At 50.3% G+C, this 15,083-nt stretch overlaps 1 protein-coding gene across 1 annotated transcript in view; it reads right to left on the bottom strand.

Moving 5' to 3' along the window:
* Window positions 1-15,083, bottom strand: part of NUDCD3 (NudC domain containing 3) — a 60,227-nt gene that overhangs the window by 16,163 nt on the left and 28,981 nt on the right. Inside the window, exons 3-4 of the mRNA XM_045005650.1 lie at window positions 10,371-10,503; window positions 2,252-2,395 (exon numbers count right to left, since the gene is read on the bottom strand). Of these exons, the coding sequence (XP_044861585.1) occupies window positions 2,252-2,395; window positions 10,371-10,503 (277 nt within the window). The remainder of the gene's footprint in view (window positions 1-2,251; window positions 2,396-10,370; window positions 10,504-15,083) is intronic.

Raw genomic sequence — 15,083 nt, forward strand, 5'->3', positions numbered from 1 at the left:
TGCTATTCCTGGTGCCAGAGCCGGCCACACACTGTACATTTCCTCCCAGAGAGCAGCACAACCAGGCCCCAAGGAAGGTCACTTGTTCTCCTGGCAGAGAGATTTAACATTGCCACTCGCTACCACTTGAGCAACAAACTAACTACAACGACATGGTCCCGTTGTACAGATTTCTTCTAACTCTGGGGCACTCCTTTCCTGCGCAGCCCCCTCTATGCCAGAGTCTGAGCCTAGGGGTGGCCACATCTTATTCCTATACCTTGAATGCCACCTGGCCTGCTCTTCCGTAGAAGCCTAGGGTCTAAAGACTCACTGGATGCAAGGACATCAAGGGCATGAAGTGGCCAGTTCCTTCATTTATCCTTGTGATGGCTCAGCATGTGCACGAGGACAGTCCACACTGAGGTCACTTGACAGCAGTGGGATGCCTACATTGGAACACCACCACGACTGGCATCGGGGCTTTTTTGGACTAATTTCCGCTACATAGCGGGGGGGACTTAGGAGGACCAGCTGGCCAGATGTGGCTGCAACACTTGTTGGTTCCCATCCACGATGAGGAGAAGCCATGGGAGACCTCCCTCAGTCAGCTGGCCCTGAGCTAATGATTACACCTCACGTTCCGCAGGCAATCAGTATCAGAGACAGCTGGTGCATGCAGAAGTAGGGCACTGATACTAGCCGCTCCAAGTGTCCCCATCCAGGCTTTGCCGAGCAGCTTTTTCACCTTGGGCAGATAGGGCCAGTAACATCCCACCCACACCACAACTTCTGCTGGATCAAGATCAGCGGTGGGAAAGCAATTTTTTTACATGGGCATTTACACCCACTCCAGCCTAGGCTCTCCCCAGGCTAACAATGGTTTTCAATGGCCATTGAAAAGGAAAGCTCCTGTCATTCCACACAGGCCAGCACTGCCAGCAAAGTCACCAGCTCCAGGACAGTCTACAAGAACCAGTCCTACAAACTATATCAGGGACAGTAAGGAGGACACTCAACACTGGCTCCCCTACTCTTATGCCCCCTACCCCAACCCCCATCTCCTGCCCCTAAGCCCCCTGCCCCCAATCCCCTCCTGCCCCCAGCCTCCCACCCCCACCCCTTCCTCCTCTCCTATGCCCCAACCAATCAAAAAAGAAGTTAATAAAATGTAAACAAACAAATGCAAACCCCTCCTCCAAGTAGAGTTTTGATCCCAGAAAGGAGACATGCCAGAGACTCCATGAAACCCACTACGCACTTGGTTATTGCTATGGATTTTATGTGGAAGGTGCCCACGTATTACACTGACGGGCAGTGAGATAAAAGACTAAGCAAGAAAGTGCTGACAAAACTGCCATGTGGGTAGGGCCCTGGGGATCCTCTTCTGGACGAGGCTGTCGCAGGCTGGGAAGCAAGACCACCGCGGTGACGTTTGGGCACTGACTGCTAGTACGCACTGGAAATGTGATAACAATGTGAAGTTCTCCCTTTCATCAGCTGCCAGGTGGTTAAGACTGCAGAATTGCCCAGTTACCGCTCTCGAAATGAACGGGCAGAGCTCAGAGCACCCGGATTAGCAGGGACCACAGCTCCCACCCCTTGTGCCAACTAATGCTTATCTCTAGTAAGTATTAGTATAACGCCACAACTGTGCACATCACGTCACAGTCCTTGCCTCAAAGAACTTCTAGTCTAAATAAGATGACACAGGACAGGACAGGACGGGGGAGAGACAGAGGGAGGGGAGGGTTGGAAGGAATCACGTGATTCACATTATAGAGTGGTGGATCACAGAGACATGTTTAAGTGGTGATTGAGGTCGGGCAAGACAGGAGCAGACAGCAGAGGGAAGAGCCAGCAGGATTCAAGGAGGGAGCTGAAGGAGAAGAACGAGGAGGGCTGGGGTTCCAGGCACAGGAAAGGAGAGCAACGAGGTGAGCAGAGCAAGCAGAGCTCAGGGGCAATAGAGGAGAGTCAGCAGAAGCCAGGGCAGAGGGGTGGGGAGTTCGAACTTGCTGTCGATACAGCCATGCAGCCAGTGAAGGGATGTGGTGGGGAGTGGAAGTGTGAGTCATTTGCAGAGGGAGGGAAGAGAGAGATTTAGCATTTGGTTGGTAGAGCCAAGTCAGGCCCCTTGATTTGGCAAAGGCTGCTACCACCCTGGCTTTGCAGATGGCTGCTTCTTGGGCAAGGAGACACAAAGCCAACGGGCGTGTCGCTCCCGCTGGGTGACTGCGAGAAGCGGGTGCCCAAAAGAGGCCGCTCTTACCAAGATGCATTTCCCTGGTTCCAGACTCCATAGGGAACTCTCCGTGTTGATTTTGTGGGTGAGTCTCCCTTCCATGAGGACACGCTGGCTGCTCCCCTCCAGCACGGCCACGCAAATCGAGCTACTGCTGAGATCCACCGACACCTGGAAGCACAGAGACAAGGAAATCAAAACTGACATTCCCTCCTGCTTTCTCCCCTGTGTTTGCTGGGGGCGGGGGGGTCGAGTGCACTCATTGGGGATGAGAGAAAGGAAAGCAATCAGCTCTTTATAGAGCACGGAGGCTGAGAATCCTGCCACAGCTTCAGGGAGATGGAAAACCATGTACGTGCAGTCATTTACTCTACTGGGGACTTCTTCATGTGCCCGTTGCTGTTGCTGCAGTTTGAGTGCGTGCCTCAACAACTTTGAGAACAGGGGGAATGAGGAGGGGATTTCTGTTCTGCAAAGGATTCCACAGGGTTGAAGTCTCTCTCTCCCTGAATTCTTCACTCTCATGCTAAAGACAAAGCGTACTTGCTGGGTTTTTTTGGGGGGTGGTGGTGGTGGGGAGACAGCTTGGCATGTGCTTTAACATCGACACCTGCAACTGATGGAGATTCCAGAATTAACCCGAAAAACAGCATGAAAATTGTGATCTTGGGTTGGCCCTATGCCTCCTGCTGCATCCGTGGTAGGGCTTGGAGAGCATGTGGGTCACAGGGGTGAGGCGGAACATGGCACAGATTAGGACAGGGCAGGAAATGGAAGCAAAGAGACAGCGCTGATGGCAAAGTCAAGGAAGGTTTTATTCCTGGCATGCCCTCTACAGGAATGAGGCCAGGTCCCTCACACAGCAGCAATGCTGCCATATGGGAGTCCCTGGTCAGACCTGCTGTGGAGGGGACATGCTTCTTCCCAAAGGAGGTGGAGGCAACTGCTGGCTTGGTTCATGAAGTGGTGTTACTTTCAGTCTCAGAAGAGACCATCTGTTCTTTCTTCCCCAGTCTCAAGCTGCAGTCACTGAAGAACGGGATCTGGGGGGAGCCCGGTTCTCCCTCTATAAAAATATATTCAGGAAAGGGAACTGCCCCATCTTTCAAACACTGCCTTAGCGCTGAGGCGAGGGGGTTACCGCTAGATTTGCCTGCACACTCTCCCAGAGTTCCCCCAGATTTTGCTCTGCAGTTCTCATCTGAAATGTTCTTATATTATCCATTACCTAGATGATTTCTAGTGACTCAGTGCGGGCAGGAGATAGACTGAAGCTGCTCCAGTCAGGGACTGCACCACAATTGCATTTAATAGATGCTACAGCGGTAAAACCAAAAAAAATGAGCCACTTCTGACAGGTCCCTGTCAAGTTTTGGAGAGGACCTGAGAACACCCAGTGCACACAATGGAGGGGAAAACAGGGAAAGCAAGAGCCACTAAGCTTAAATACTGCTCAACCCAGACTGTGCAAGACGGATATATCTAAAATACCCACGTGTAAGCTGAGTGGAGTCTCTAAATCAAACAAAAGGCCCGTTGAGAGGAGCCCAAAGGGAAATTCAGGAACAAAGGAACTGGGAGAACTGGCTGGCTCAAGAGACTGGTAACAGCAATAAGTCTCCTGTTTCGATCCAGCCCAGGACAGACATGACTGGAAGCAAATTTCTATCTGACAGATGTTTGTGGGCCTTTGTGAACTGAGCTGAGGGAATCCACGTCAGACATAGCCTCTCAGAGAGGCCACGTCACAGAGCCACCTTCCTATCTCACCCCTGGAGACCGAGCCCCTCCAAGGCAGAGGGTTGTGAAGAGAGCCTGGCTGCTGCTCCGTGGACAGAGGGCTTCAGCCTCAAGGACTCTCAGCCTGGCCCCGTTCATTCGGAACTCCCAGAGCTGAGGGAAGACAGGAGCTGTCAGAAATTTAACCACAGGCAGTTTCTAAGCAGAATTAGTGCTGCAGGGTACTGCTCCCACAGCATGGCACAGCTTAAGCCGGCAGCCTCCAAAGGGGAGGTCAGTGATTTAGCCACAGTTCAGCAAACAAATGAATCCTTAAACAAGCCTGCAATCTCTTTAGTCTGAGGTGGCTAAAAGAGAAGCCACTTGAGGCTGGATGTACTTCTCCAAGTGACCTCTTTGGAACAACCAGACACTGGGCAGTAACAAGGCCAAGATAAGTGTGCCCAGGACCTGAGAAGTTTACAGCAATGTTTCAGAGAAGATCAGACTCAGGAAGATGCCAGGAGGTGGCGAGCATGCCAGGACAGCAGTATTATTTTTAATAAAGTCAATGGAGTATGGCTTCTCGTATTTGAAATGACACCTATTAGAGACTATAGGGCAGGGGGTACAGCTGAGGGGAGAGTTTGCTGAGATTGTGGACAGACCCAGAGCGGATGGAGAGGCATTCCAAGCTGATCTGTAAAGTGATACGGCACCAGGATTCCCCAGACGGACGTGACTTGCTGTTTCATTGGGGGAGCTCTGGATCTATAAGCACGCATGGGCTAAAGACAGGAGAGACCCTGATACAACACAATTAGGCTCCCACAATAGGAACATTTATTGAAAATTTCCTCTCTCTGAGTTACAAGGACACAGACCCATTAACCCAATGGGCTCTCAGCTTGAATATACATAGTCAAAACCAGACCTGTCAGTTCCTGATATGGGACGGCTTCACCAGCCACACCAAAGAATGCACAAGTTGAGACTGTTTTCACAGCACAGGATAATACCCCCTGTGGACTGAAATTTCCAAACAAGCTTATGCCCACTAGCAATGAACTGAGTTCCAACAGCAGAGCACACCGTCATGAACTAATCAATGAGCCAAACAGGCCAAAGAAATACTCTAAACAAGGGAGGGTCGGCTCTGTAGACCTTGGAACTCAGAGAAAGGAAAATTTCAGTACATCAGAATAAGTTTTCCTGTTCCACTAATTGCACAGATCCTTTAAGGAATGGGATTTTTATAGCAGGCCACCTTCAGGGAGGGTTCAGAGCAAACAGAACTACAGGGTTTTAAATTCCTTCTCTACTCCTGGGATGGCGCAATGTGGCACGCCCTCCTACCAACGGCAGCACCTGCTGCGGCTTAACGTGGTGCATCAGAGGCTGCTACCGCTCTCATAGAGTAGGTCTGGATGCTGGTTGCTGGACAGAGACACACTGACTTGTAGGCCTCATGGATGCACCATTTTAACCATCTTGAAAAAGCAGATTTTGAAACTCTCTTTCCTTGTAGATGCCAGATGGTAAAGAATAAATAGAGCTTTGAACTTGGGACTCCTATGTGCAGTGGATGTAGCTCTTGAGGGCTCCAGATCAGCTGGTCTCTTGGGCAAGATGGCTTTGGACAAAGCAGGGAGCACAATTTTCTAGGCTCAACGAGTTAATTTTTGGGATACAGCCCAACTCTGTTCAAAGAACCACCCCATCACTGCCAAATGTGCAGTAGCGTTCCTCAGTAGATCAGACCCTACAGTCTGATGCCTTCTGGGCAGAGGTGATGGCTACCAGGGAGGCCACCTTGACGGAAAAGAAATACATGATTACATTCCTGAAGGGCCTGCAGCCCCACCTCCCAGCTATTTCAGTGCTTAGCCAAAACCAGCCCCTGGATTCAGAGCAGCTGCTAAACTGCAGCCAGGCAAGACTGAAGCGATGTTGGTGGGAAGACGTGGTTTTAAGATTTCCCCCATTGTTGAGTGCATCAGCCCTTCAGATTGTTAAACTGGCCTGGAATCTCGGGGCCCTTTTTAGCTCCTCTGGGCTAATGGATGTCCAAGTAGCTGCAGAAATGCCGCACCTGCGATGGGCCAGATGATCGTGCCGCATCCAAACACGCACACTCTTGGCCACAGTGACTCATGCATTTGGAGACTTCTAGACTTGATGACTGCAATTCATATCCAGAATGAAGCCACATGGCCTGAGGAAGCTCCAACGAACACAGAACACAGCAACCAGTCTGCTTCGCAATTCAGGTCACCGTGATCTCATCACCTCCCGGCTCCACTCTCTGCAGTTGCGCCCCATTAAATATAGAGAGCGATTCAAGGTCTCTGTCCCTGATGCTCAAAGTCCCCCATTGGATTGCCCTAGCTGCCTCTCCCCCCATCACCACAACTTCCCATGACAACTCCATTCCACTGGACTCACGGAAGTTGGGACCCAAGGGTGCAGGAGACAGAACTTTCACCGGAGCTGCACCTAGACTATGAAACCAACTCCCACAAGAGACCAGAAAGACTTTGGGCCTTGCTGAGTTCAGAACTCAGCTCTTCCGTGTCGCTTTCAGCCCCAATAATTTCTTCACACACAAATACACCCACACACATCCACACCAAGCAAGCAAGCAAACAAAAAACCTATGAACTAATCCAGCTATTTCTCCTACAGGCTGGGAAGGAAGAAAGATTGTTGTCGTTATTTCTATGTTCAAGTTCTGGGGAGGCACTCATACTAATGTGATGGGGGTGAGAGGGGGGTTACACGCAATCAGAGTTCACTGTGAGAGAGAGAAACTTCTACCCTCCCAATCTCCTGCTGCTGCTCCTCCAGGGACAGTCCAGGGACAGCTAAATTTAAGCTTGCCTGAGCCAAAATGCCATAGCAACCGTCCTAAATCAAAAGTTAATCATGTTTAAAATGAGATTTTAAATCATCTTTGGTGCTGGGCACTAGTTCACAGCCAAGAAAGCCCAGTGAAGTGCATTTTAATCTCACTTTACTTTGGTTTTTTTGCTACCAAGTAGGAAAAGAGTAAGCTTATTTATAGAACATGGATGAACCCTTCCAGTTTGCAAGATGCCGCCATTCACAAATCCTATGTCCATTTACTTTCAAATTTGGTAGAAAAATTCTACTTTGACCCCTGACCTAGCCTATCAATTTTGACAGAGATACCGACGGTTTTGTGGATTTTAGAGTGGGTCAAGATCTGGTTTAAATGAAAACTCAGCTGCAACCTTAGCTATGTAGTTGCTTCCATGACACTGGATAGATGGAAAAGAGGGTGACATTACCATGTGCGTGAACCCTTTCGCTACAGTGTTCGCCTGACAAGGGAAGTGCATGCTAGAAACCCACGACTGATGATTCAGATGTTACTGTCTCCTCTCAACAGCCGGGGTCAGCCACAGCTTAGCTCACAGCCACACAGCTCGCAGAGTGGTGGCCTCACTCCAATGCTCCCAGGGCCTTTGCCCACAGCAGGGAATGTGGCGATGCTGCAGGTTAGAAAGATCTGCAGTTTCTGCGCCGGGGGGGTAGGGGTGGAGGGGCAAGACTGGATGAAAAGACACGAATGGCATCACTTCCTGTTTCCCTTCCCCAGCCAACCCCTTCTTAACCCTGCCTATCCCCAGGGCACCCCTTCCTGCAGCAGAGGGCCATACTTGTGGTCACACACATGCCGCCTTGCCAATGCTATTGGCGAGGAGAAACGTGAAATCGTAGGGCTGTGCAGCAGGCCAGCCAGGCATATTCTCCCGTGCAGAAGTAAGAACTCCTTCCTCCCATCTAAACCTCGGCACGGTGCTGTGGGAAAGCTTGTAGAACAGCTACCCGCATGAGTACAACTCCATCCAGGCCCGAGTGCCGTAAACTATAGCCTCTTCCGAAAGCGACAGAACACTTGGAAACGTTCATTCAGATTCAATCCCTCCATGGGGTAGATGAGGGCGAAAACAGAGATTACTTGACTCACCACTGAAATGCAGCCACTTCTGCGGTGGGCCAGGCCAGCTGTTTAACAGCATGCGGCATCACTACACAATCGTGTAGGACAATAAATGAAGGGAGCTCAAATCCAGTTGAAACTGCAGGGGTGTTTGGAGAGGAAAAAGAGGAGGTGGAATCTGGATAGGACGCTTACACCTTGACCCTTGCAATAAGTGCCTTGGGAACGTTAAGGAACAGCAGTCATCGGGAGCTCAATTTTACACCTCATTTAAAAGACAGCTCCTTCAGCCACACAGCACCTCCTGCATTGTGCTGGGGAATTGACTCAGAAACAACTCACAGGGAAGACCACCCCTAACAAGTCACCAACACCACTCTTACAGACCCTAGGTGGTCTCCCATCCACCTCGATCCTGCTTAGTTTATGAGATCTGAAGAGAACATGGCACAAGACGGGAGCATCTGTGAGCAGGTCGCGTTGGGCTTTCCTAATCACAATCTAGCCAACCAGCTCTGGGAGAGACAGACCATCTTTAAGCCAGTTCAGTTTCCTGATTACCAAGATTAGTCTCTGCAGTGGAATCGGGCTGACATCTGGCAAATGTATTTGCATGCAGGGAAAGGAGAAGTAATGTAAACGGAGCTAAAAAATAACATGAAGTGACTACATCAGCCATCAAACTCTGCTGCCAGGGACAGCAGGGTCACCCCCAAGGTCATGCTGGGATGCTCATTAAAAGGAAAGGAGGGAAAAAGACAAAGAAAAGAACAAGCCAGAGGTTTATTTCTGCCCCTCTTTCTTCTAAGCAGAGTGAACACTGACCCTTTCCTCTCTCGCTCTCCTGCCCTTCTCTAGCTGCCAGCGGCCTTCGGCTCATGATGCAAAAGGGGGTTGGAGGATCCAGCACCACCAGAATGAAGGGTGGCTCTGCAGTGCACCCATGCAGTACCAGAGTGCAGGACCTCCCACGCGAGGATCCTGCTCCTTCGAGCTGGCACTGTATGCAGACAGCACTGTGCTTTCAAGTCAGGCCCAGAACTTCACCGGCCTGAAGGCTGTTCCCGAAGAGGAAAAGCCCCTCACTGCAAAACAAGGCAGAAGCAGGTTTTGTTTTCTCAGACCTTGCAAGAAATGGTTCTGTTTCATTTTATAGACCCTATAGAAAAAGGGTGTCTTGGGCGCCCCCTGCTGGCCCCGCAGCAGCAGTTAACTACATGCTCCCTAGGTCTGTGCTGCCACTGTCAATTATGTTGATGCACAAACAAAGCTATTTCGGATACAGAGCTATGTAGGTTGAAGTTGGTGAACAAAACCGACTGTGCTCATTTCAGCTGCCCTGAAAACAGAGGGGAAGCAGGAAAAAAAACGTATTTCCCAAATGGAAAAATACAAAGTCAGTGTGGGCCTCTTTAAAGGCTTCCAGGACAACAGAAAGTAAAAATAAACCTTTGGCTCTAACAGCCAGTCTGTCTGCATACCCCTCCCTGAACCCGCCCCCACCAATAAGATAACAGAGTGGGAACAAACCAAAGAGGGGTGTAATTTACATTAGCTACCCCAAACCCATGGTCCAGTCCAGCAATGAGCTGTGCACAGGGCAGGAAACGTGGAGGAGGAAGGGCAGCTCCAGCTACCTGTAGATTTTCCTGCAGGTCACTTGCCAATGGGTCTCTGCCAGGAAAAAAAACCAAACAACCCTCCGCCCACCCACCTGACAATATTGTCAGATCAACTCACATTCAAAAAGGCAGGGCTTCCCCACACGTGTGGGGAGAGCAGGGGAGGGGGATCGGATGGTCAAAGAGATCTGCCTCGTTCACTAAAACCAGCTCCCATTCCCTTGTGAGTCCAAGGAAAGCAGTCTGGGGTGAAATGAAACAGGCCACTCTGCTGCCTGCCTCAGCTGTAGTCACATGAGCTGCACTTCTTTGAATCCACCTTGCAGGTAGCTCTCTTCCAGCAGCACAAAATAAAGCTACAGAGCAGCGAGCCCCGGGGCAGTCTGAGAGAAAGGGGGACCTCGGGTGAGATGACCTGGCCTTTGATTACACCAGTGTGGAGTGACTGAGTGAGAGAGAGATGTAGCCACTCAGAGGCAGCATCTGGGTTTCAAGCGAGGGGGAGTGGAGAAGAAAGGAAATGTGTCATTGTATTCCCCGGGAAGCTGAGGCAGCGTCTGGGGTCTGCAGGGGTAGGGTGAGCTGATCATGTCAGGGAATCAGCGTCTCCACAGGCCTGCATGAGAGGAGGCAGCTGCATTCTGCTGCACTGCAAGGGAATCAGGCATGGCCTCCGGTGGGCAAGTTCGGGGCACCCCCTAGCATGCGCACGCCTGCTCCGTCACAGTTCAGCATCACTTTGCAGGCAATTAGAGCTGCTAAGAAGCAACACACTGGCAGGCTGGGGCGATGGGGAGCTCGTCACCCGTCACAGGCTGACAGCACGGGCGCTCATTACCTGCCTGCCTTTCACGATGTGCTTGGGCACCGGCACTTTAATCTCCAGGTCGCTGTAGTCTTGGGACCAGGCGTAGTTCTCTCGCACGGCTCCATTGTAACTGTCAGGGTTGGTCTGGAACTGCTCCTGCTTCCTGAGGGGAAAGAGCAAGATGCCAGGTGTCAAGTGGCTCGGCACGCGGAGAGCGGGAAACACGCTGGGCGAGGCAGATGGAGAGTGCCGTGCCTGTAAACAGCTACCTGGAGGCAGAGCAAGGCGCACCGAGGAGCGACTTGACAGGCACTCTGCTGCCCACTCTTCACTGGGGACACCTGCTAAGGGAACAGGTTTTAAACTGCTCCAGGCTTCCCCAGGTCTTCCCCAGCCCCAGCACGCCTTGTGCGGAGGGAGGGGTGTCACCTGCCTTGCCAGTTTGCTGCTTATTAACGGCCCAGGTAGACTCAATGGCTCCAACACCCGTGCCGTCCCCACTCGTGTTTGCAGCAGAAACTCCCATGGCCAACCTAGGAAGGAATGACTGTATATGTGCAAAGGGATCAGCACGCAGTGCATCCAGGCACGCCGAGCCCCTCTGTCTCCAACCTCCGTGTGGCCTCCAGCCAAGACTATTACCAGCCAAGGCATGTCTAGCCTGACCCAGTGACCTCAGCACACGTGGGAACATGACAACCCAGTGAGGAGAGAGGAACTGGTGAACGGAGGCAAACTGGGATTTTTCTAAGGAATATTCAGATTTCCTTTGGCTACTTACAAGGTGCTGAACTGGATGAATCCAGCGACAAGGGAGACACCACAATGGTGGACACAGGCTGCTGTCCTTTAGCATAGCCTTCCTGACCTGCCGCCACTCTACGGAGTGGTACAGAAGCAGCCACCATGTCCACACAGCCTACCGGCCTGCCCTGGCCAGACCAGAGAGAGGTGCTCACAGAGGTAGCTGGCAAGAAGGAAGTAGACTGGGCAGTATGAGAACAGCTGGAAAGAGAAGGTGGGGTATAGCCAATGCGTGGCTGATGGGGTCTACAGCTAGACCCCCTCCCCCAAAACATGACTACAGTCTCTCCCCTTTAAACATTTCTCCTCTGGGTTACTCAAAGGGGAACTGCAAAATCAAAGGGAAGAATGAGGGAAGCCCACCCAGAATCTAGTGCAGAGACCCCATGCACCAACTTTGACTAACTTTTTAACATTGGTTGCTGGTTTTCCTGGGCTAAGTGAAGATATCCCAGAATGCTTCACTCTGACATAATTAATGCCATAGATTGTAAAAAAGGCACCTGGTATTTGTGCTCTTGCATTCCGAGATCATTTTGCTGAGCCAGGAAGTACCAGGAGGAGAATTCCACAGAGAGAGAAAGAGGATTTTTAAGATTAATGGAATCTGGGTTACCTGATTCCCCCCAGCCCACCCCCAAGCCTGGTTAGACAGACAGGAGCTTTGGCATCAGAACCTGGACTACATTCAGGTCTTATTTTTCTTTTGCATTCACCTTAACACGGACAACCAACCCTAAAGCTAACTGCCATATGAGGAAATTAGTGTTCAGGAAACAAACGTTAAGTGCCTTGACTCTGATGTGTTTCTAATATAGAGACAACAGCAAGATTTGCCTAGTAAGACGCTTGAAGAGTTCTCACAGTCTGACCTAACAGTTTTGTTGTGTGGTGGTTTTTTAAAGAACTGGTGCAGTAAAGGAGCATTTTGGGACCTGTAGCTCAGGATTACCTGTCTAAATGGACACCGGTACATTTAAAAAATTCCTACTGACAATTTAAACAATTCAAGATTCTAATGAGACCCTTTTAAACAATGCGGAAACATTTATTTACCTAAATTCCTTTATAAAATGTTGATTTGCAAAAGGTGTTTTCTGCTCCCCTGTGATATCTGCAAGGGTCTATCCAGCAGGGAAGAGTGGCAGCACCAAATATGCTTGAACGCACCTTGCCTCTCCTTCCTCTCTGGGCACAGGCCTGTTTGCCGACTTCTCCAGTTCAGTTTTGTAGCTGTTATTACTGGTGAACATCCTCTTGCAAGGCCCTCTACCCCAGTCAAAAGCAGAGCAGGCCCGGGAGGGACTGGTCACACAGCGGTGAGATCAGCTAGTGCATAAGACAGGACGTGTAACTGACCAACAAAACAGTGAAAATAACTCCAGCAAAACAGTTGCCAGTGCATAAGGGGAACACACTAAAGCAGGGGTCCCCAACCCCCGGTCCGCGGCCTCTTAGGAACCGGGCTGCGAACCGACCCCTAGGCGGCATGTCTCCGGCGGTGCCCGTGGCTCCAGTGGAGCTTCCGCAGGCGTGCCTGCGGGAGATCCAGCCAAGCCGCGCGACCAGCGAACTGTCCGCAGTCATGCCTGCGGGAGGTCTACCTGAGCCGCGGGACGAGCGCCCCCTCCGCAGTCGTGCCTGCGGGAGGTCCGCTGCTCCCGGGGCTCCGGTGGACCTCCCACAGGCATGACTGCGGACGGTTCGCTGGTCGCGCGGCTCAGCTGGACCTCCCGCAGGCACGCCTGCGGAGGGTCCGGCTAATGCCGCCCTGGGGGGCAGGACGAAACCGGTCCCTGGTGCGAAAAAGGTTGGGGACCGCTGCACTAAAGAAAAAAAACCAATGATTGTTTTCATAGCCATAGGAATCTTATGGAGGTATTTATAACAGTAATCCATAGAATTTCCAGCTGGAAATGTGATTCCTAACTTGTAAACGTCCCTTTAAATCACTGTCAGACTAAAATCGCTTTCATTTTAATCTCACAGGAAGGGTTGTTTTTTAAAAAATCGTTTCTAAACATAGCTGCAGCGCTAACAAAAGTCTGAGTTATTTTAAAATGTTTTGACACGTACCTAGTCTTCAATCTTGATTAATATAAACAAGGGCTGCAGTGAGTTATGTAACAGGTAATGTAACAGGCCCACAAGACGGCCCACCCAAGGGACCTATCTCCCATGCAAGCACCCACGCACTGCTAGGCCTTCTACCAACCAAGTGTGGGTGGTTTCCAGCAGAACTGCATGCTGAAGATTATATAAGAGACACAGATTTTAATTAAATTAGGTTTTTTTAAAAAAGAAAAGAAAAAAAGAATTCAAGTGGTAAAAATAAGATTTTACCAGTCTTATTAAACCCTCTTTTTTGTAGGTGGTTTTGAAACTGCTTGCTGAAATTAACAAACGAGAGCACCAGGTCCAAGAGGTGCACACAAGGCAGCAGCTGAGGGGTCTGAGCTCTGCAAGCTCAGCTGCTAGTTGCTATGTCCTGTCCCTGTGGAAATGGACCAGAGCAGAGATTTAAGGAGGGTATTGAAACACTTTGACAAAGTTTGATTTGCCTGGTGTTCGCCCATTGGGCCTCCATTTCCATGGAGACGGGGTTGGCATGGCAGCAGAGAACCAGCGTTCTTGCTGGTTGGTTCCAGCTGCCAGCTTCCAAAACCACCTACAGATTTCAGGAACCGAAAGCACTGGGGGACAAATAGAAAATGAAAGCGCAGGGGAAGATTTCAGACGCCCCCTCAACACCCTCGCCCACGACCGGCAGAGTCATCTCGGGAGGGCAAACTGGCTAATGATTTCCAAGCCACGTGATCACTTCAGATACCTGCACAGCGTGAATAAAACAAAAATCAATTCCAACTCAGGGTCCTGGTGTCAGCAGCAGCTACTGCTACAGATGCGACTCTGAACTGTCATGTTGCCATGCAAGCAGAATGCCTCAACAGAACTGTCTGAAAAAGCACTTTATGGTTACCCCATACACCCACATGCTTCATGGGGAGAGGAAGGATGGTCAAGAGGTCAGGATGCTAGCTTGGGCTGTTGGAGAGCCAGGTTCAATCCCTCTGCTCTGCCACACACTTCCCGCAAGACCTTGGGCAAGTCACTTAGCCTGTCTGGGCCTCGGGTCTCCATCTGCATTAAAGAGCACAAGGGGCTCAAGATACTATGTCAACGAGTGGTTATATAAGTACCTGAGGTATATAGGGACACTCATGTTTCTCATCCACTCATGAGGGAAGAGACCTAGTGTGCTGCTTAAAGGTTACTGAAAACAGCAGTGGTTATTCATCAAATCAATCCCTTTTGTAATAAGTCACCAATCTGCAGGGTGATCCCCCATATCCAGAGTCAGGCTCTGCATTACCCAAATCAATTCCTCCAGTCTCAATGCTTTTTTATAAAGGGCAGGAATTGCATTTGAAGTAATACTGAAGTATAAAGGCAGCCCGGGGGGGTGGCGGGGCAGTTAAAAAAAAAAAAAAGTAGGGGTCCAGCTTGCTTGTTTCCAGCAGAAATAATCAGGTCTCAATTTATCTGGCTTTGCTGAAGGGTGAGGACTGGAGAGCTGGTGGAATGAGGACATTACAAGAGCTATTGAGAAAGGGTCAGGCAATTTCAAATTAGGAGAGGGTCTTTTTGGTTAGTGCCAATTTAACTCAAACCCTTAAATAGCGGGTAGAAAAAGTTATCTGTGAAACATGCAAACACCTCCACTCCAACTAAGGGCTGAGAAAGCCGCTGCTCCAGTGCTCTGGTCCTCCACAGAGTCATCCCACAAAAACAGGAAAGAGACAATTTGATGGGCCTGATATTTCTAAAATAAAAGCAGAAAGGCAAACAAACATTCCAGGTTTCCGTTATCCATCAGAAAAAAGCCAAAGGTGGCACACCCTTTTCACCCGAATTCCATATGGCCGTGTAAGTAATAGG

Source organism: Mauremys mutica, chromosome 2 (assembly GCF_020497125.1).
Source record: "Mauremys mutica isolate MM-2020 ecotype Southern chromosome 2, ASM2049712v1, whole genome shotgun sequence".
NCBI classification, from domain to species: domain Eukaryota; kingdom Metazoa; phylum Chordata; order Testudines; family Geoemydidae; genus Mauremys; species Mauremys mutica.